We start from the raw sequence: 22,929 nt of genomic DNA on the forward strand, positions 1-22,929 counted from the left end.
TCAACAGCCCCGTCATCATCACCGCCATGATTGTCTGCCTTGGATAAATAGGTGTGTGTGTGTGTGTGTGTGTGTGTGTGTGTGTGTGTGGGTGAGTGAGTGACTTTGACATGGCCAGGAAAGCTACGCTACAAATGGCAGCGTCAGTCCCTCCCCCGGCCCTCACTTCTTGTTGGAACAGGCGACGTTCGGCTAACATGCCATCAGGTGGGTTGTCCAGTCTGTATGTATATAAACCTTGCACATTGAGACAGATAATTGAGACCTTGAGAGAGAGAGAGAACGGTTCATTTGGGGCGCGTATGAAGGGCGAGCTGGCTGTGTTTGATCATTGCGTGGGTTTGGAGGCACGTGTGACACGGGTTTTGTAAACTAGGCACGTTCATTTCCTCCATGTTGCCAGCGCTCCAACAACCACACATGGCCGTACTGTCCGCACTCCGCAGGTAAGGAAGCTGGTGGAGGTATTTTGTCACTCCGCTAGTAGTCTCGCGTAGCCAGACAACTATTCCACAATCTCTGAATGCTTTATAGAGTCTGGAACTACAGCTCCCGAAAGCCGAGTAACGGAAGTTGTCACTGCTGCACGGAACTGTAGTCCCATTGGAAACATAACAGAAGCACACTGGCACAGACAGTCATTATAATAAACTGTAGTTCCATTGGAAGCATGACAAAACCTTGTTGACTAAACATGACCACATGAATCCTGGCGTCACTATCCCGGGGTGAACATTTGTAGCTGATCTACAAGCTCCCATTACATCACAAACTTTTAGATACTTGTGCATTTTTCAGCAAAGATATATACTAGTGCAAAGTAAAAACAGGAGGGAGCCTAGTATATAGCCCTGGGGGACTCTGGTCAACTACAGTAATAGGCTTTAATCAGCAACCATTGACAGGATCTGATCTGCATTTCTGTGCATTATTTTGAAGTGTGTTCCTGGTATCTTATTTTGAAGTAATCAAAGGGAGATCAAAGCGTGTGGCGACTCTCCACCTCTGATTATTGTAATTTGTGTCACCTGTTTGCCTCAGTCAATCCCTGTGTTGATTGTTCTTGAGCTCACCTGTCTCTTGTTATTTCCCAGTCCCTGTTACCCATATATGGAGATCCATGTATATAGAGATATGGGCATATTGGTTGGATCGGCAGTTCTACAAAAAAATGTTGTTTCATACAACTGTATATTGTGCAAGTACAGTAACGGCAGGGGAAGCAGCTAAGAACATTGGCAAAAATCTGAGCTAACCGTGTGCAAAGGTTGGAGTCTGTAGAACCAACCATGTGCTGTGAGACCCCAGACATGCTTACTCGGTTACTCGTTATGTGAAAGTCCTATGACCTTTATGACGTCTGACATCATACATACGATCCCTTATATGCCCATATATGGAGATAGAACCAACCGTGTGCTGTGAGACCCCAGACATGCGTCCGTGCGTGTCAGTATCTGTCTCTCAGTCCTTGTCTCCTTTTATGGGCATATTGGTTCGATCGCGGTTCTACCGAAGAATGTTGTTTTGTGCAACTGTACAATCAGGGATCTCCATATATGGGCATAAAAAGGGATTGTATGTATGATGTATAATTTGCAAATGTGACTCGTGTCGCGGCAACCACATATGGGCATTCCCAGATATGGGCTTAATATTGATGACATAAAAGGGATTCTGTTGTATAGGAATTCCAGGATTTGGGTTCCCAGATATGGGCTTAATATTGATGGGCATAAAGTGGATTCTGTTAGTGTGGTTGCACTAACGGCATCTGGGAATCAGATGTAGAGGTCAGCTCCATACGGTATATGGAGATCTAGGTGATGATCCAGTCGTCTCCATTAATGGATATCCAGGATTTTGATCTTTGATGAGGTGATGTCACAACAGTGTGACGTCACAATGTCAACAATATGATGTCACAACAATGTGACATTGACATTGAGTTGTTACGACTCACGGACAAGATGTGCCGGTTTTCATAGTTAACTGCGACCTACGGTCACAACATCCCCACACGGTGGCCCAAACCCTCAACAAATAAAAATAAAAAGAAAGAAAAAAATACTTTTCAACCTTATCTTCGTATATTAATTGGTCGTCATTAATGCTCACAAGATCCTCATCAAGAGCATCATTTCTGACTACTCATTCTTCGTCTCAGGAGGGCAGTGGACAGTTGAGAAATCGGCTTACAAATGACATTGGAAAGGCAAGATGTAGCTTTTCCATTAACCCATTTATAACGGGTACACATTTTGTGTATCATTATTTTATGCTTTAACAATTGAAAAATAGCAGATATACTCGGTGCCGCGCTGCGAGCTTGTAGATCTGCTATTTTTGAAAAATCGTGAAAATTTGAATTTTGACCCGATTCTATAAGTGTCTATTGAATCCTTTTAAGACTTTTTGAAAAACCTATGTTTCTATGTCAGCAATCTGGCCAGCCATTGTCAAAGAAAAGGTCCTTTTCACTTCAACTGGAGCTCAGTTAGTCTGTTCTTGAGAGACTACTATGTCAGTGGTGCTCAAACCTTTTCATGTGAAGGACCCCCAAAATGATATGTATTTGTCCACGGACCCCCATCTCAAAATATTTAGTTCCAGGGACCACCCAGAAAATTTGAGTTACAAAACGTTCGCTTTGAAAATACATATATTCAAAGATTTGCACACATTGCACAACGATGTCATTGGTAGGCAGGTTTCTGAACTGCCCGCCGCCCACCTCTGAGACGTTCAGCGAGTAGAGACGGACATCGTGCCATCTTATAATGAGCGTCAGCGAGGGCTAATTATGCAAAGATAACGTTGAAAGTGGGCGAAGTTCTCCTTTTAACAATTTGAGTGCACAATGTGTGGACGGGACCAGAGATGGCAAAGAACAAAGACATCCGAGCGTGTCGATGATAATCCTCTGGTCAGACGATTTCACGAAGAGGAGGGGGGGAAAAAAGGCACATTGTGCGATGTCAGCCACAGTTTAAGGAAGTGTCTGGCCTCGGCGGCGTTGCGTCGCAGACGGTTGATCGGCGGGCAGAGGGCCCCGGTCCTCGCGAGCGGCGGCGGCCCCGCTCCCTCTCTCTGTGGCGGCGCCTCCTCGTCCTTGCGCACAATAAAGGAAGTCCTTGTGGCAGAGTTGGGAAGGTCAAACGGTAAACGAGGCTTTGATATGCCCAAGGAAAATTTCAATCAGAGCCCTTTGTAATAACATTCATTGTGCTATTCCCCCCCCCTCCTCTCCCTCCATTTCTCTCTCTCTCTCTCTCTCTCTCTCTCTCTCTCTCTCTCTCTCTCTCTCTGTGCAGTATAATTCCCCTGGTTTTGCGTCTATAAATATGGACAGGGGAAGATGTATAATTTCTAATGAGAAAATAGATCCCTTTGGATTGAAAGGCAGGGGCCCGTCTCCAACCGCTGCTGTTTGTTGGGGAGGATAGACGATACCCGGGGCTGTTTGGGGGGGCGGGGGTGGTAGGTGGTGGTGGTGGTGGTGGCAGGGAAAGGAGGGGGTGACTGGGGGGATGACGGTTATGCCGGGCTAGGTCACTGCACATTGACAAATTAGCATTTCAATCAGGCAGGTACACGGGCAGCCGAGCAGAAAATATACATGTTTTTTTTTCTTCTTCTTTCCTAATACAAACCGAAGGCACAAGAAAAATAAACAAAAACGGCGACCCATATCCGCGTCGGCCCGCGCGGAATCGGAATTTCACGGTTTCTTGGGTTTTTTATTTTTTTTTTTTTTTTGCTTCTCTTAACCCACACACTCGTAGCATCGTGTAATAATAACGGCCGTTACGAGACGAGAAGGAGATTTGGATTTGGCTGTTTAGTGGGCTGACACGACGTGACATTTGAATTACTGTACGCAGCTCATGATGGGCATTCTAATAGGCCTAAGCAAACACCTTTTTGACGTTTCTGTCGTCCACTCTTTTCTCTCCGTCTTTTTCTCGCCAGCTCTTTTCTCTCTGTGTCTTGACTCTCTCCGGGGCATTAATATTAAAAGGGGCTGGGCCACGCAATCACAGAGCTTGCGGTTTGTTCACTCCGTTTCGCTGCCTTTACCTGTGACTCCCGAGCGCGGCAAAATGTGCAAATGAGAAGTGTGCGCTGCCCTGTTTGACCTTCCGTGTTATATTTTCAGGTTCCCAGACTGTTTTAGAATTCTTGTTTATACAGCTCTGTTTCAGCTGACGTGCATGCATACATATTACTCCCCGGTAGGTGTGTGTGTGTGTGTGTGTGTGTGTGTGTGTGTGTGTGTGTGTGTGTGTGTGTGTGTGTGTGTGTGTGTGTGTGTGTGTGTGTGTGTGTGTGTGTGTGTGTGTGTGTGTGTGTGTGTGTGTGTGTGTGTGTGTGTGTGCACACGTGCACCTGTGTCCTGTTTGTGTGCATATGTTCATGTGTGTGCTTGTGAACATGCATATATACAGTGTGTGTGTATATATATATATATATATTGTCGTTGTCGGGTGGAAACCTCCTAACTCCAAGTTTCAAATGTGTGCGTTCTTTCGCAAAGCAAAGCCCTGCTTCATCGTACGAGGCCGTCACACAAAAGTAGTGAAAACAGCAGATCTACAAGCACACAACGCCTCGCGCTGCGAGGCGTTGTGTGCTTGTAGATCGGCTCTTTTCACTAGTTTAGTTCTTTTTTTAAACGATAAATGCAAAACGAACGGTTTTGGACATACAAGGTTTTCATCCGACAACGACGATATATATATATATATACAGTATATACTCTAGCCTATGTACAGTATGTATATATACACACACACACACTTACTCACATCCCCATGCACGTGTCTTTGGGGTGCAATTTCTCACTTCCTCCTGTAGGACCTATTTTTTTTCCGCGACCAAAAAAACGGAGGTGTTTATGCTCAGTTTTACATACAGAGCGATCCCCCGCGCTCTCCCGGCGACGCCAGCCGCGCGCCCCCCCACCCCCACCCCCCCGTGTGGCGCAGCCGCCGAAGACTCGGTGACAAATGGCAATTATATTTGTGTGTTCTCCGCGAATCCATCAAACGCTGGCCTTTTAAAAATGCTCCCCAGATATTTGGAGGCTGTCAGTAGCGACCAAGTAGCGGGCGACCAAATTGGGATGCAGCTTAGACAGTGGAAGAGGCTGCTCACCCCCCTGGTTTCCCCCTGTGATGTGTGTGACAGTGTGTGTAGGGGAAATACCATGTATTATTCAACTACAAATGTACACCCTCAACTGTTGTTGATGCGCTCGAAATAGGGCGGTTACTAGTCCAATTTGGTGTGTGTGTGTTCGTGTTCGTGTGTGTGTGTGTGTTCGTGTGTGTGTGTGTGTGACTGTGTGTGTGTGTGCGCATGCGTTTCGCTTCCTCGAAAACATGGTGTTTTCTAATGCAAGCTGTCAGGCCTGGTCTGCAGACAGTTATCTCAGGACACCTGGCCAGCACTACAAGGCTTGTTGTGGGCGGTAAACCGCACAACTGCTTAATTTGAACCCATGTTAGACCTGAAAAAAAGTCTTCTAGAGCCTTAACAGTTTTCTGAAAAAAGAAAAAACTATGTTTCTCTGTCACTGGTTCTCAAACTTTTTTCATGTTAAGGACCCCATAGAATTATATGTATTTGACCACGGACCCTCATCTGAAAATATTTAGTTTCCATGGACCAAGAGAAAGAAGGATTTGCGTTACAAATGTCTGCTTTAAAAAAAGGTTTTACACATTTAGAGATTTGCACACATTTTCACGATTAAAAAATAAATAAAATTCAATAGCATGAAATAATTGCGACCGTAGGTCGCATTTACTACCAAAACCTCCACCGGCTGTCCGTGGGTGAGTGAGTCAGTCACACTTTTGCCCTGCTCATATCTCCACAACCGTTGCCCCCATCCATGCCAAATGTTGCACACACACTCCTTGACTGCCAAACTACAACCTCCAAGAACCCCCGGAGCCCCAGGGACCCCCAGGTCCCTGGGGGACCCCCAGATGTAAAAAATGACCAAATGTGCTCACACGTCACACGTCACACTTTTTCCCTGCTTATATCTCCGCACCCGTTGACCTGATCCATGACAGATTTTACACACACACTCCTTGTCTGCCAAACTACAACCTCCAAGGACCCCCGGAGCCCCAGGGACCCCCAGGTCCCTGGGGGACCCCCAGATGTAAAAAATGACCAAATGTGCAAAAATGACCAAATGACCACCCCAACGGGGCTGCTCACGGGGAATTCCCGGGGACCACCGACTCCTGGTGCTCCAGAACGGATGCAAAAGTGGTGGCGCCCCCAGTGGAGGACCCCCTGCCACTGCAGCGCACATAAAATGCCGTAACTCGGGCTAGGAGCGTCCGGGAGAGCCGCGGCCGGTACCTATTCGTCCGCCAAGGCAACGCGGAGACCCCACCCCTCATTTCTCACATGGCCCTATTCTAGCGCCACCTTCAGGCCGATTTTTAAAACACATTTTTGGACACTGCTCCTACAGTTTTTGCCCTAAAATCACGAATATCACTACACAGCATGTCTACACTCATGTCATCAACATGGATCAGGAAGATTTTGGAAAAACACATTTTTGCCCTATATGTGGAGATAAGCCACCTACGGTCGCTTATCTCCCGATTAGGGAGTCTTACTGGTGGTTAAAGTGGTGACACAGATATGCGTTCCCGGTCTAAATTGCTTATGATTTGTGTTGAAACTTGTGTTGGTAGTTGTCGGTATCAAACTTGGATGCGCTGCCTGCACGTTTTACCAGTGCGGAGGTCAGGAACGAAGTAAATTTACTTAAAGGGGAAGACCACCCATTTTCAATATTGAACTATGTCATTAATATAACTTAGAGGAGTTGTGTGTAAATAGAAAAAAGTTCCCCCCCTTCTATGTTGCCTAGAACTGGAAGATTGATTTTGGGGTTTGTATTGTAAAGTACAATGTGTGATGTCATCAAGTTGTACTTTACAATACAAACCCCCAAATCAATCCTCCAGTTCTAGGCAACACCGAAGGGGGGGAACTTTTTTTTCTATTTCCACACAACTCCTCTAAGGTATATTAATGACATAGTTCAATATTGAAAATGGGTGGTCTTCCCCTTTAAGCACTGTACTTACCGGTAAGTACAATTTTGAGTTATTTGTACTTTACTTCCGATTTCCAATACCTCTACTTCTACTCCACTACATCTCAGAGACAAATGCTGTACTTTTACTCCACTACATTTATTTGAGAACTTTAGTTATGAGTTACTTTGCATATATAAATTATAATATTATAAAATATTTAGACCACTTTAGCCCTATTTTATATATAGGCTGTTTGAATTTGTACATTGCGACGCGTTGTGAACTTGTAGATCTGCTATTTTCAAACATTTTAGTACTTTAAATACATTTTGATACTAACACTGCTGTACTTTTATTCAAGTAAATTTTGAATTCTGGACTTTTACTTGTAAGGGTGCACCCACACCAAAGTACCAATGAGCATGGATTCCCCATTCCGCAGATGCATTTCAATGAGAATTGAGCTTTTTTTTGCAGAAATCCTCAACTGGCATGAAACCGCCCCCTTCCCATTGAAATACATGGGCGGAATGGGGAATCCACTCTCATAGGTACTTTGGTCTGGGTGCACCCTAACAGAATATATCTACATAGCAGTATTGATATTTTTACTTAAAACATTTGAGTACTTTTTCCACCACTGCACATTGTTTAACATTATTCAGGATTTCAGGCTGGATCAACCCAGAGGTTCATTTGGTTTTATTTATTTTCTCCCTCCATGCTCATGTGAAGGAGTTAACCATATCGTCACTGTCGGGCAGAAACCTTGTATCTACAAGTTTCAAATTTTAATGTTTCTTTCGCAAAATAAAGCCCTGCTTCATCATACAAGGCCGTCGCACAAAAGTAGTGAAAACAGCAGATCTACAAGCGGTGCAAGGCGTTGTTTGCGGTTTTGGACATACAAGGTTTCCACCCGACAACGATGATATAAACCCTAGCGTCTTTCTGAGGATGTCATAACATGATATACAAGCTCACAGTGTGTCACAACGGGAGACGTGAGATTGTAGATCACCTATTTTCGTGTAGAGGGAAAATAAGGACAGGGGCTTTTTTAAGATTTGTTTTGAGGCTTTTATGCCTTGATAGGACAGTAGACTGAAATGTGGAGAGAGATCGGGAGTGACAGGCAGCAAAGGTCGTCGAGATCGGGACTCGAACCCGCGACACGCTGTCATGCATCATAGCCTATGTGGTACGCACTTGGGGGAGAGTGTTTTCAGCAGGTCTTTCAGTCCGAGTGTATCAAAGGGTACGTTCGTAAATGCGCACCGGGTGTGTGTGCTCATTGTAGAGAGTGCCTAAACCCAACCCTAATCCTTACCCTAACCTCAGTAAAACTACAGTATGCCTAAACCCAACCCTAACCCTAACCTCAGTAAAACCATGCCTAAAACTAACCCTAACCAGACCCGGTGCACATTTCCAAACGCACCCTTTGATACACTCGGACTGAAAGACCTGCAGAAAACGCTCTCCCACGCGCTTGGACCGCTAGGCTGGCGGGTGCCCCTGACAGGTGCTATTTTAATGATGTGTACAGTAGATCTCACACAGTATTGTTTCAAATTGAACAAATAGTGAAAATGTATACAGGCATAAAAGACTGACACTTTCAAGAGAACTCAAATGATCTGCTTTAGTTGTTCTGCTGTAGATGGGTTTACTTTGTAGATAATAAAAGCAAAAGAAAGTTCATTTGTACAGCATGCTACTGTACAGCACAGACAGCACTGTACCTTATACATTGTCAAATAAAATGCTCGATAGGCTAACAGTTGACAAGATATCCCATACTCTACCTTCCCGGGTTTTTTTTCTATCTGTCAGCAGAAAAATAACTTTTCAAAACCTTTTGAGTTGGGAACCTTCCTCGAATGCAGCGCGATCCCAACGTCGCCGCACTCTTCCGCTTTGTTCCATTTCTGTCTTCATTTGTCTCGCGGTGACTGTTGGAGTCCGTCATTGCCATCTCTGACACTATCGTCATTATGGTGATCAATGGTTATGAATGTGACTCGCCCATTGTCCATTCATCTCAGTCAGCGAGTTAAAAACTCTAGCTCTGTGTCCGATGGGCTGTGTCCAGGAAGCTTCTCCCCGGAAGCACACATTCTTAGCGGATTTATGCCTAATTCATACTTAGAAGTAGTCCGAAAATAGCTCATCTACACGCTCACAGCTTGCTGATTGGTGTGTGACCCCTGCATGCAACTACAGTACAGGTGTAAATTAAGCATTAGTCTGACATCAGACCTAGATTATTTAGTGTGTGTGTGTGTGTGTGTGTGTGTGTGTGTGTGTGTGTGTGTGTGTGTGTGTGTGTGTGTGTGTGTGTGTGTGTGTGTGTGTGTGTGTGTGTGTGTGTGTGTGTGTGTGTGTGCGTGCGCGCGCACTTGTGTGTGTGCGCGTGCTGTCAATGTACACACTTTACCTAATAACTATTTATACGTTGGCTAAATTGAAAGCTAGACTTTCTCAAAATGAAAGTTAATTACTCTTCGGCAACATCTACTCTAGCCGTGTGTGTGTGTGTGTGTCTGTGTGTGTGTGTGTCTGTGTGTGTGTGTGTGTGTGTGTGTGTGTGTGTCTTTGAGGATAGATGATTGGCTCTCCTACTCTCTAAATGAGAAAAGAGACTGTGTTGTTATTACATAAGTAACTATGGGTCATTGATTTTACGAGTTACTTTTCATCCTTCAGGAGAGAGTTTGGCGAGTTTGATGTTTTGTTTCTCTCTCTCTCTCTCTCTCTCTCTCTCTCTCTCTCTCTCTCTATATATATATATATATATATATATATATATATATATATATTGTACCTTTAAATAACATGTAACGAGAGAGACGATTCTCACTACTGTGGTGTGGTGGCACATCTGCGGCCCAGATTTAATCAATGAACATTATGTTTATATTATAAGAATTGGCCATGAAGAGTCTAATAATAACAAAAAGAAAGCAACTTACTAGTAGGGATCGGACGATATGAAAATGTCATGTCACGACGGTTGTGACCAAATAAATTGCGGTTTACGATATTATCAAGATAATCACAATATCTCCAACATCCATTATCCTGGGGCGGAACATTCTCCAAAAAATAGATCTGTTGCGACGCGTTGTGAGACTGTATCAAGTAGTTATTTCCAGGTCCGTTTTAGAGGGTTTTAGTGGTACCGGATATGCAGCTCTGATCTCAGTGCATGACAGAAGATAATTTCACGATAAATTTAAATCTCCACGACACAATTATTGTGAGTGTTTTTTATCACGATAAACGATAATACCGCTTATCGGAACGGGTACACATTTTGTGTATCATTATTTTATGCTTTAACTATTGAAAAATAGCAGATATACAAGCTCACAGCGCGACACCGAGAGCCGCGCTGCGAGCTTGTAGATCTGCTATTTTTGAAAAATCGTGAAAATTAGAATTTTGACCCGATTCTTTGAGTGTCTTTTGAATCCTACGTTTTTTTGAAAAACCGATGTTTCAAAGTCAGCAATCTGGCCGGCCATCGTCAAAGAAAATGTCCTTTTCACTCAACTGGAGTTCAGTAAGTCTGTTCTTGAGAGACTACTATGTCAGTGGTTCTCAAACCTTTTCATGTGAAGGACCCCCAAAATGATATGTATTTGGCCACGGACCCCCCATCTCAAAATATATAGTTCCAGAGACCCCCCAGAAGCAAAATTTGAGATACAAAACGTTCACTTTGAAAATACATATATTCAAAGATTTGCACACATTTTCACGACTTTTTTTTCAAAAATAGCAGATCTACAAGCTCGCAGCGCGGCACTCGGTGCCGTGCTGTGAGCTTGTATATCTGCTATTTTTCACTGGTTAAAGCAGTCAATAATTCTAGGCCTAAATGGGTTTTAAGCGAGTAGCGGCCTATGCAAAAACGATAACAGGAAGTTTATTTGTTTGTTATATGAATCGCCAGTGTGGGCCGCATGGTGTGTCTCCTTGTTAGAGATCTTTACCGTCCGTAGGGGGGGTCCGTGGGGTCTCCCCAGGGTTGATTTTGTCAACAAAAACCATGTTGAAAAATGTTCGTCGACCACCTTTTTCCACTGACGAAAACTAAATAAAAACTAAGCTATGATGACTAAAACCAAGACTAAATATACTGTACATGTGCTGAGTGTCAAACAAATGAAAACTAGACTAAAATGTTAGGGAGGGACTAGTAGAGAGGAGATCTATGCAGAACTAAAATAAAGACATGTCATTGTTTGGTTGCGCTCTGGTGTTGTGCTCTGAAAATACGCCTCGTAGCGTTGTGAGTAGGGATGGGTATCGTCTGCGATACTTTTAATGGTATCGATCACATGACGTCGATACTATCGAGTATCGGTTCACGTAAAAACGAGCGATACCTTGTTTCGATACTCTTGAACACACCCCTGGCCGGTCGCATCTGTAACAGTACTGAGAGTTTAATGACTGCTTTAGTAGGCTACACTTGTTACTGTGGAAAATAGCCGACAATAGCCTATAATGTTTATTATTATGATGATTATCCAACGTCTATAGTCTCCGCTCCGCTCCGCCACACATGGCTGATTAACTGTCTTAATAACCTATTTTGGTGTGTAAAATAGCCCATAGAAAAAGGCAAATAATAATTATAATAATATTAAATAAAAAGTATCGAAAATGGTATCGAAAAGGGTATTGTATCGATTCCCAGGTATCGAAAACGGTATTGTATCAATTCAAAGGTGAACGATACCCATCCCCAGTTGTGAGCTTGTAGATCTGCTATTTTCAGCATGCAACCAAGTGTAAAATCAGTCAATAGGACACCATCAAGAACTGGCAAAATACATTTTCGTCCACAAAAATCAACTGTAGATTTAGTCGACTAAATCTTATGGTAGTTACTAGTTAGACTAAAACTAAAACGTTTCAGACGACTAAAACATGCCTTCGATTAAACGAATTGCATTCAAAAGACTAATGACTAAAACTAAATTGAAAATTCGCGGCCAAAATCAACACTAGATCTCCCCTACGACACGGCCTCCTCCTCCCGCACGCATGTGACAGGCAGGCTGCCTGTGAGGCTGTGTCTTGGGGAGAGACGGGTCCATCAACCTGGACTTGAAGCGCTGCATAATGAATTGGGTCTTGTGCGGGCCCCCCGATCGCCTTAATTCAAATCGCGCTGAATCCCCCATCCCTAAAGTCTATATTTGTTTATTGAGGCAGCGTGTGAGGCGGCCGTCTTGTTTTGTCTTAATTGCATTGTTTTACATCCAACATCCTCATTTCCCTTCTCCCAGGGTGATGTGTTTGTTAAAAATGAAATTAGAAAAAGCCCACAAGGCCCCGATTCCCACACTTCTCTGAATCCTTTCTCTTTTATGCTCTCTCTCTCTCTCTGTCTCTCTGTCTCTCTCTCTCTCTCTCTCTGTCTTTCTCATTGTCTCGTAACTGTAATTGCACTTGTTGGTAGGCTGGGAAGGAAGGACCCCAGATGAAGGGGTGGGTTCATGGCATCGCATTCTCGGCCTTGCTGCTCCACGTTTGCATGCACTTCGGATGAGCTTCTGCTGAAGTACTTTTGTCATTTCCAAAGTTGTTGTTTCGTTTCTATTCCTCCGGTTTTTGTTCCTGGCCCTTTCAGTCCGACTGTGTCAGGCAAAAAAGAGAGAGAGAGAGAGAGAGAGAGAAATAAAAGCAGCGTTTGGCTGAAGAAGTGGCGCATACAAAGAATACACAGAATAGACAAAATGAATAAGTGAGAGAGACTTAAAAAGGGGGATGAATAATTCACGAAAAGCTCAATAAGTCAACCCCACACGCGGAACACACACACACACACACACACACACACACACACACACACACACACACACACACACACACACACACACACACACACACACACACACACACACACACGCACACAGTGGCTTGTGATGTGGAAGGAAGGTAATGTGGGAGTAAGTCCCAGTAGAGCTGAATGTGCAGGTGTTCCTCTCCGGAAAATGCCACCTCCGTCGCTCGCTCACTCGCGTTCCCTCGCTTCCTCTGCTCTCTTATCACACGCTCGGGTCGCTGTCTCCTGGCTTCCCATGGCAGTCGCACGCACACACACACACACACACACACACACACATGCGCGCACACACACACATTCTCAGAAGGACTATTTCAGGCCATCTCGCTGCTTTGTGAGGAGAATCATTAATGTAGCTTGGGTAGGATCTATTTGGTACATGCACCACCATCATAGACCGGTTCTCTCTCTCTCTCTCTCTCTCATTCTTTGCTTCATTCTCTCTTTCAGCCTTTATCTTTGTCGTTCACTCTTCTTTTCCCGCTCTTTAGCGTGCATCAAAACGCCACCTGCAGCGGTGGCTTTCTGTGTGCCTGTCACATGCAAGGTGTCGGGGAACATAATGTGGCACGATTGGTTTCATGTGATCTTACCAACGCCCCCCAAAAAAACGAGTTTGTGATTTAGATTTAACCCATTTAGGCCTAGGAATATTGAATGCTTTAACCAGTGAAAAATAGCAGATATACAAGCTCGCAGCGCGGCACCGAGTGCCGCGCTGCAAGCTTGTAGATCTGCTATTTTTGAAAAAAAAATCGTGAAAATGTGTGCAAATCTTTGGATGTATGTATTTTCAAGGCGAACGTTTGTAACGCAGATTTTACTTCTGGGTGGTCCCTGGAACAAAATCTTTTGAGATGGGGGTCCGTGGCCAAACAAATATCATTTTGGGGGTCCTTCACATGAAAATGTTTCAGAACCACTGACATAGTAGTCTCTCAAGAACAGACTAACTGAGCTCCGGTTAAGTGAAAAGGACCTTTTCTTTGACGATTGCTAGCCAGATTGCTGACATAGAAACATTGTTTTTTCAAAAAAACCTATAGAATCCCATCAAAATTCTGATTTTCATAACTTTTCAAAAATAGCAGATCTACAAGCTCACAGTGCGGCACCGAGCTTGTATATCTGCTATTTTTCAATAGTTAAAGCATAAAATAATGATACACAATACGGTGTACCCGTTCTGAATGGGTTAATGTGTAGGTGCATGTACGACGCGCTGCATCGTCTTTATCGCGTGCCATTTTCAAATCAAAAGTCTACGGTGAAATGCAAAAAGAACGGGCTTTCGGAAAGCACGGGCGATGCACAGCAAAGTTCTCCTAGCCTCAAGCAAGTTGAAGTCAAGTTTTTTTTATTATATTAAGCATTATACTGAATGTTGTAATATTGTAAAAATGTTCTCGTGCAGGTTTTACTGGTACAACACAGTTATCTTGTGGTTGAGTCTGGTTCGCTTCCTCCTGTAGTTGGGTTTGAACTTGCGTACGGTAGCAACACGCAGGATATTGCCAGAGTATCTCTTAGTGCTTAAGTAACATTAAAGCACCTCTCCTGGGCTTCGGTGCGGTGTTTAAGTCAAGGTCACACTGCGCAGGAGAGACGGAGTGAAAGAGAGGAACATGAGAGAGACAGAGAGAGAGAGAGAGAGGGAGAGAGAGATAGAGGGAAAGAGACGGATAGATAGAGAAATGGAGGCCTAATTTCGAGGACCCCCATAAATATGAGACAAAAGTTTACAAAAGTTGCCTTTTTGTTCCATTTTCTCACTCTTTGTTACAGTACAGACCATTTGGAACGCCGCTCAAAGGAACCCTGAGGGTCCCTGGACCACACTTTGAGGAACACTCACAGATAGAAAGACACACACATACTGTACACATGGCCAGTGATGCTACTAGCCCTGCACCCTGAGTCCCTGACCCATATTTTTAATAAAGGACGCATTCAACTCAGCATCCCTGCATCGGGAGAGTGTTTTCTGCTGGTGTTTCAGTCCGAGTGTATCAAAGGGTGCGTTCGGAAATGCGCACCGGGTGTGGTTAGGGTTAGGGTTAGGGGTTATGGTTAGGTTTAGGCATAGTTTTACTGAGGTTAAGGTTAGGGTTAGGGTTGAGTTTAGGCATAGTTTTACTGAGGTTAGGATTAGGGTTGGGTTTAGGCACTCACTACACTGAGCACACACCCGGTGCGCATTTCCGAACGCACCCTTTGATACACTCGGACTGAAACACCAGTAGAAAACACTCTCCCTCCCTGCATCCCCAGGATGCATACAACTCTATCCTTCCTGCTATCAATCATTTCACTGCACCAGCTGGGCTGCATGTGGTGGAGTCTCCACAGCTGTGCGTTCTGGCATTATTGATGAGATGATTGAGATTGTCTTGTAAATCCATGCTTCTGTCCTTTATTAACGACATACATGTAGCTATTTGCCACTATTTGTTTAAATTAAAGTCCTTTTTGATGTTTTCGCCGTTGATACATAAAGCGTGTGTCATCACGGGACCCATAGAATAATTCTGGGACCCATTTGAATGACCACCTGTGGGTCCCGGGACCCATTACATTGAAAACCTAGCAACATCACTAGGGCTGTTACGATGTCACTCAAATAATTGGCGATTAACGATTTAATTGTGTTTTTGTCGTTGATAATTACATTTCTGTTTGGCTGTTAGGCTTTGAAGTTGTACATGGTAGATATGACACATAACCTAAATATACAAAAATTACTGACATATTTGACAACTTACTACTTAAAAAATAACTTTGATAGTGGAAATAGCCGATCTACAAGCTCACAACGCGTCGCGATGTGACGAGTTGTGAGCTTGTAGATCTGCTATTTCCACTATTTCTGACATTTTTCAACATTCACGATTATGACGATTATGACAAAATAATTGCGATAATGTCAAATAATCACGATTAGACGATTATGTAATAATTGTGACAGCCCTAAACATCACTGCATGGCATAGTAAAACCAGGCTGTTTTCATCAACCCTCTTCCTACCTTTTCCCCCCTCAGCCCAACCTCGAACCAAGACCCAAAACGGCCTCCGACACAACAACGGCACCGCCACCCCGATGGCGGCGGCAACGGCGGCCTCCCCCCAACTGAGCAACGGCGTCGTCCAGCCCGTCTCCGGCGGGGGAGGAGGACAGGCGCACGCGTGCACCTGCACCTGCGGCGCCAACGTCCCGGCGGCGGCAGGCGGCGCGGCGGGAGTCCCCGGCGCCAGGCCCACCATGGAGCAGCCCAGGCGGCAGCCCGTCTCCTCCATGCCCGTCTCCCAGAAGATGCAGAAGAAGCTCCGGTCCAGCCTGTCGGTCAACAGCGACAGCAGCCGGCGCAGCAAAGGAAGCTCCACGGGATCCCAGAGGCCTCCTCTGCCGGAGGGTGAGTAGTACCCGCCCGCCGCCACGGCAAGTCGGTATGCGCGCAAGTGGGAGGAAATGTAGAATCTATCGTTAGGGCTGTCACAATTATTACATAATCGTCTAATCGTGATTATTTGACATTATCGCAATTATTTTGTCATAATCGTGAATGTTGAAAAATGTCAGAAATAGTGGAAATAGCAGATCTACAAGCTCACAACGCGTCGCATCGCGACGCGTTGTGAGCTTGTAGATCGGCTATTTCCACTGTCAATGTTCTTTTTTAAGTATAAAGTTGTCAAATATGTCAGTATTTCTTTGTATATTTTGGTTATGTGTCATATCTGCCATGTACAACTTCAAAGCCTAAAAGCCAAACAGAAATGTAATTATCAATGACAAAAACACAATTAAATCGTTAATCGCCAATTATTTGAGTGACAATTAATCGTCATGTAAAATGTCATATCGTGACAGCCCTAAATCTATCGTCACTGTCGTGCAGAAACCTCGTATCTCCCAAGTTTCAAATGTGTACGTTTTTTCGCAAAGCAAAGCCCTGCTTCATCAAGGCCGTCGCGCAAAAGCAGTGGAAACGGCAGATCTGCAAGTGCGAGGCGTTGTGTGCTTGTAGATCGGCTGTTTTGTGTGCTTGTAGATCGGCTGTTTTCACTAGTTTAAATCATTTTTAAAATGATAAATACAAAACAAACGGTTTTGGACATACAAGGTTTCTACCCGACGATGACGATATATAGTTATATTGTGTTAAGTGCAAAACACAATAGGATTAATGCAGTGCCAACTACAGTAAGTAGAAACCAGACATGCAAGCACACACACACACACACACATTAATGCAGGAACTACCACAGGTGCAATATCCTAGACATCCAAACGCACGGCTGACGCTAACTAACACTCGCCGGCTTCCTTCGCTCCTCTCGCTGCACGCCCTGCTTTTGGACACGCATTCATTTCCGAGCGGGTATCGCGCCGCGGGAACACTCTGTTGCCCGGGATAGTGCAGTTTCAGTTTCCCCGTTTTTTTAACCCATTTAGGCCTAAGATTATTGACTGCTTTAACTATTGAAAAATAGCAGATGTACAAGCTCACAGCGCGGCACCGAGTGCCGCGCTGTGAGCTTGTAGATCTGCTATTTTTGGAATTAGTCGTGAAAATGTGTGCAAACATCTTTGAATATAATGTATTTTCAAAGCGAACGTTTGTAACTCAGATTTTGCTTCTGGGTGGTCCCTGGAACTAAATATTTTGAGATGCAGGGCCGTGGCCAAATACATATCATTTTGGGGGTCCTTCACATGAAAAGGCTCGAGAACCACTGACATAGTAGTCTCTCAAGAACAGACTAACTGAGCTCCATTTATGTGAAAAGGACCTTTTCTTTGACGATGGCCGCCATTGGCCGGCCAGATTGCTGACACAGAAACACGGGTTTTTCAAAAAATCTTAGAAGGATTCAAAAGACACTTATAGAATCGGGTCAAAATTCGAATTTTCACAATTTTTCAAAAATAGCAGATCTACAAGCTCGCAGCGCCGCGCTGTGAGCTTGTATATCTGCTATTGGTCAAAGCATAAAATAATGATACACAATACTGTGTACCCGTTCTCAATGGGTTAAACCAGGTGAGCCGTTTTGTCCTCGTTACCGCGACTCCTTCCAGGAATGATCTCGTAACCCTCATAAGACACATTTTTCATCTCCTCTCACCTTTTTTAATGACGGGTGTGCGAGGCGTTTTATATCTTTATCCTCCTAAACCCGCGTCGTGTATGTTCCTCGACAACAGCCCGGGCGAGTCCCCCCCTGTCACCGTGGCAGGGGCAGGCACGGCTTTTTGTCAGGTGCAAGTGCTGAGGTGAGTCTGGTTGGTAATGAAGGACCATTGGGTGGTCTATTACCATCGGGCTGGAAGGTGTGACCCTCTAACAAGGCCTAGGAGCACGGGGGGCCCATTAAGTGTCACGAGCCGCTTTGAATCGGCCCCGCATGGCCCCATCGCACCTCTCTCCACGCCCTTGATGAAAACCCCCCACCCACCCACTACACCCTCGCTATATCCCATCTGCACCACCTCAGCCTTTATTAACTCTCAAATACCTGGAACGCGCCCGAGTCGCGTTAGATTTTAACCACTTTAACCATTATTTTATGCTTTAACTATTGAAAAATAGCAGATATACAACGAGTGCCGCGCTGCGAGCTTGTAGATCTGCTATTTTTGAAAGATCGTGAAAATGTGTGCAAGTCTATGAATATCTTTGACTCGATCTTTGACCCGACTTCTAAATCCTTCCTCTAAATCAGCTGTTCTCAAACTTTTTCATGTCATGGACCCCCAAAATTACATGTATTTCCCCCATCTCAAAATATGTTGTTCCAGGGACCCCCCCAGAAGCAGAGATTTGTTACAAAAGTCTGCTTTGAAAAATATATATTGAAAAATGTGCACACATTTTCACGATAAAAAAAAAAATAGCAGATCTACAAGCTCACAGCGCGGCACTCGGTGCCGCGCTGTGAGCTTGTATATCTGCTATTTTTCAATAGTTAAAGCATTCAATAATTGTAGGCCTAAATGGGTTAACAGGATTCTCTTTGGGTGCCCCGGCCCCCCCCCCACCCCCTCCCATGACATGTGTTGCGAGTGCATTTGTCTTTCTGTGCCAAGGTCATGCGCGAGTGCCTGTTTGTCTGTTTTTTTTTTTCAGTGTACTTGTGTCGATGTGCATGAGTGCTAGCCCACGAACTAAGATGAAATGATTGAAAAACCTATTCTGGGTTAGACGTGAGATGCGTCTCAGTCTACCCAGAATAGGTTTTTTTCAATAAAAACACCATAAAACAAAAGGGGGAAAAAGCAGAGGGCACTCGGTTCGGACGTTTATTTGAGAGAGTTCTTTGCTCGGAATTATGCATCGACTCTCCAGTTAACAAGACGGGTAAGGCGAGCGGATACACAGATACAAGCACGCAGCTCGTTGTGGGGAAAGGATGCGTCCTCCAGACATATTCCACTGGTGGCATGTTTTCCACGTCTTAATTGGCCACGGAGAGGGTAGAGAGAGAGAGAGAGAGAGAGAGAGAGAGAGAGAGAGAGAGGCCGCGCACAGAAGAACAGAAACACAACAACAGCAGTCCAATAAGTCTGTCCTCATTATAGCTTTTGTGTTGCTTATTTGCAGATGCGCGCGCGAGTCTTCCTTCCTGCCGAATCAATATGTTCTGCTCTCTCAAGTAGTCATTTCCCCCCGGAACACAGCCAAGCTGTTGTGTTTGAATGTTTACACGGATTAACCCGTTTAGGCCTAGGATTATTGAATGGCTTTAACCAGTGAAACATAGCAGATATACAAGCTCTCAGCGCGGCACCGAGTGCCGCGCTGCGAGCTTGTAGATCTGCTATTTTTGAAAAAGTCGTAAAAATGTGTGCAAATCTTTGAATGTATGTCTTTTTTTAAGCGAACGTTTGTAACTCAAATTTTGCTTCTGGGGGGGGGGGGGGAACTAAATATTTTGAGAAGGGGGTCCGTGGCCAAATACATATCCTTTTGGGGGTCCTTCACATGAAAAGGTTTGAGAACCACTGACATAGTAGTCTCTCAAGAACAGACTAACTGAGCTCAAGTTAAGTGAAAAGGACTAAATATTTTGAGAAGGGGGTCCGTGGCCAAATACATATCCTTTTGGGGGTCCTTCACATGAAAAGGTTTGAGAACCACTGACATAGTAGTCTCTCAAGAACAGACTAACTGAGCTCAAGTTAAGTGAAAAGGACCTTTTCTTTGACGATGGCTGGCCAGATTGCTGACATAGAAACATGGGTTTTTCAAAAAATCTTAGAAGGATTCAAAAGTCGACACTTATAGAATCGGGTCAAAATTCAAATGTTCACGATTTTTCAAAAATAGCAGATCTACAAGCTCGCAGCGCGGCACTCGGTGCCGCGCTGTGAGCTTGTATATCTGCTATTTTTCAATAGTTAAAGCATAAAATAATGATACACAATACTGTGTACCCGTTCTAAATGGATTAACATAATCTGTTTGCCTGTGAAATTAGCCTCCTAAACAGCATCCCCCCCCACCACCACCACCACTCAACAGAGGAAAGAGAAGGCGCCAGCTAGCCCCCCCCCCTTTCCCACCCTACGCACGTTTCTTGGCACACGTTCCAATCTGCGATAACGCTCCTGCTACTGAGTAATTTCCCCCCGTATCGCCTGTGTTTAGCGGCTCGGGGTCGGTGGTCTTGGCTCTTTGATGATTCTGTTTGTGTGTGCGTGTGCTTATTTGTGCGAGTGTGTGTGTGTAATCAATTAAGGGTCTCTGAGCTCCTTTAGCTTCATTTAGAGACTATTAGGGGAGCGCTCGTCTCTTTGCCGAGGCATTATAGCTCTGCGTGTGATGTCGCGGCCTGTTTGTGTACACGTGGGTGTGTGTATTTATTTGTGTGAGCGTCTGCGTGTGCACGAGTGGGCATTGTGTGTGTGTTTGTGTGTGTGTGTGTGTGTGTGTGTGTGTGTGTGTGTGTGCCGTGTGCCGTGTGTCTGTGCACGCCCTAACATTATGCTTTATAGACAGGCTTGTTGTGACACCATGGCTTTTAATCAAATTAACCGTTCAATTCAGATTAAGATTAACATAAACTCTTTCAAATTCTCCCTCTCTCTCTCTCTCTCTCTCTCTCTCTCTCTCCCTCTCTCTCTCTCTCTCTCTCTCTCTCTCTCTCTCTCTCTCTCTCTCTCTCTCTGTCTACTTTGCTTTCTCCGTCCATCTGTCCTCCTCTCTCTCTGTCTCCCTCCCTCTTTGAGTTGGAATGCCTTTGCACAGCTTGCCGCTCTGAGGCCCATCCTGCTTGTTTTGTGTCAAGCACGCCGCCGGCTCTCAACTCTTCCTCCACGTCTAGCCTTCCCACAGACGCCTCCTGAGTGTTCTCCTCCCGAGGCACACGGTCTGCTTGTGCTTAACCCATTTAGGCCTAGAATTATTGAACGCTTTAACCAGTGAAAAATAGCAGATATACAAGCTCACAGCGCGGCACCGAGTGCCGCGCTGCGAGCTTGTAGATCTGCTATTTTTGAAAAAGTCGTGAAAATGTGTGCAAATCTTTGAATATATATGTATTTTCAAAGCGAACGTTTCTAACTAAAATTTTGCTTCTGGGTGGTCCCTGGAACTAGATATTTTGAAATGGGGGTCCGTGGCCAAATACATATCATTTTTGGGGTCCTTCACATGAAAAGGTTTGAGAACCACTGACATAGTAGTCTCTCAAGAACAGACCAACTGAGCTCCAGTTAAGTGAAAAGGACCTTTTCTTTGACGATGGCTGGCCAGATTGCTGACACATAGAAACATAGGGTTTTTCAAAAAGTCTTAGAAGGATTCAAAAGACACTTATAGAATCGGGTCAAAATTCTAATTTTCACGATTTTTCAAAAATAGCAGATCTACAAGCTCACAGCGCGGCACCGAGTGCCGCGCTGTGAGCTTGTATATCTGCTATTTTTCAATAGTTAAAGCATAAAATAATGAAACACAAAATGTGTACCCGTTCTGAATGGGTTAAATCTGCTTATTTTTTGGGACGCCGACGCCGATTCCCGGCCTCAACCTTCCCGCTCGCCAGGGCGATGTTGCGGCGCCGCCCGCGAGTGCGTCTCGTCTCGTCCATCCGTCGTTCTGTCCATCCGTCCGTCCGTCCGTCGAACCCCTGTCCCGCGTCACGCTTCGCGGAGATGCGCATGGCGTCCAGCTCTCTTGCGTGCAAGTACACGATTCCGCTCCCTCCCTCCCTCCCTCCCTCCCTCCCACCAGCAAGGCTCTCCAACATTCAGACTAATCGCCGCTGTTGAATTATACATCCAAGTGAATAGCTGAGCTGGCCCTGCCTGTGAACTGTGTTTATACGACATTCGCAGTCTGCTGTTGTGTTCCGATGACTGCTGGCATGGCTGGACCCCCTGGGCCCGTCAAAGTTTGTTACTTTGACGTTTTTTTTTTTTTTTTTTTTTTTTTTTTCACCCATAGCCGAGGCCCAGCCATGGCTTGGATCTTTTTTGTTCTTCGTATCGTTTTTACTGCCACTTAAAAAAGCTTTTTAAGCGATATAGTGTTGTTATATATTGGGTTTTTTAAGATTTCTTTCCCTGGCATTTCTGCGTACCTCTGCTAGTGACAGTGAGATAGAGACAGGAAATGCGGAACAGAGGGAGGGGATGACATGCCATAAAGCGCCTCTGGTTGCGGGAGGGACTGTGGATATGTTTTATTTACTTTTTTGTGTGCTCGTGCCGGGTGTGCCACTTACTTCCAAAGGTTTTTCAGACATTTAAAAAAAATTCAATTATGGGGGGAAATAGACGATCTACAAGCTCACAACGTGTTTATAGGGCAGTTGTTACAACATAATATATAGGGCCAGACTTGTTTCGTGTTCCACGCGCTTACGCGCGCTTAAGGTCTTCTTCTACAGCCAAAAGCACAGGAAAAAAATAAAAAAAAATAAAAAGAAATCTCGCTGTACTTTGATTAATCAAACATGAGCATCCAGCGGTCTTCTT

General features: G+C 44.7%; 1 protein-coding gene across 1 annotated transcript in view; it reads left to right on the forward strand.

The window, feature by feature from the left end:
- mdfic (MyoD family inhibitor domain containing) overlaps positions 1-22,929 on the forward strand; it is a gene marked incomplete at its 3' end in the record, with an annotated part of 53,245 nt that overhangs the window by 25,785 nt on the left and 4,531 nt on the right. The window contains exon 3 of the mRNA XM_080754242.1: positions 15,986-16,357. Coding sequence (XP_080610368.1) covers positions 15,986-16,357 — 372 coding nt within the window. The remainder of the gene's footprint in view (positions 1-15,985; positions 16,358-22,929) is intronic.

Source organism: Nannobrachium achirus (genome assembly GCF_963921795.1).
Source record: "Nannobrachium achirus genome assembly, chromosome: 23".
Classification (NCBI taxonomy): Eukaryota; Metazoa; Chordata; class Actinopteri; order Myctophiformes; family Myctophidae; genus Nannobrachium; species Nannobrachium achirus.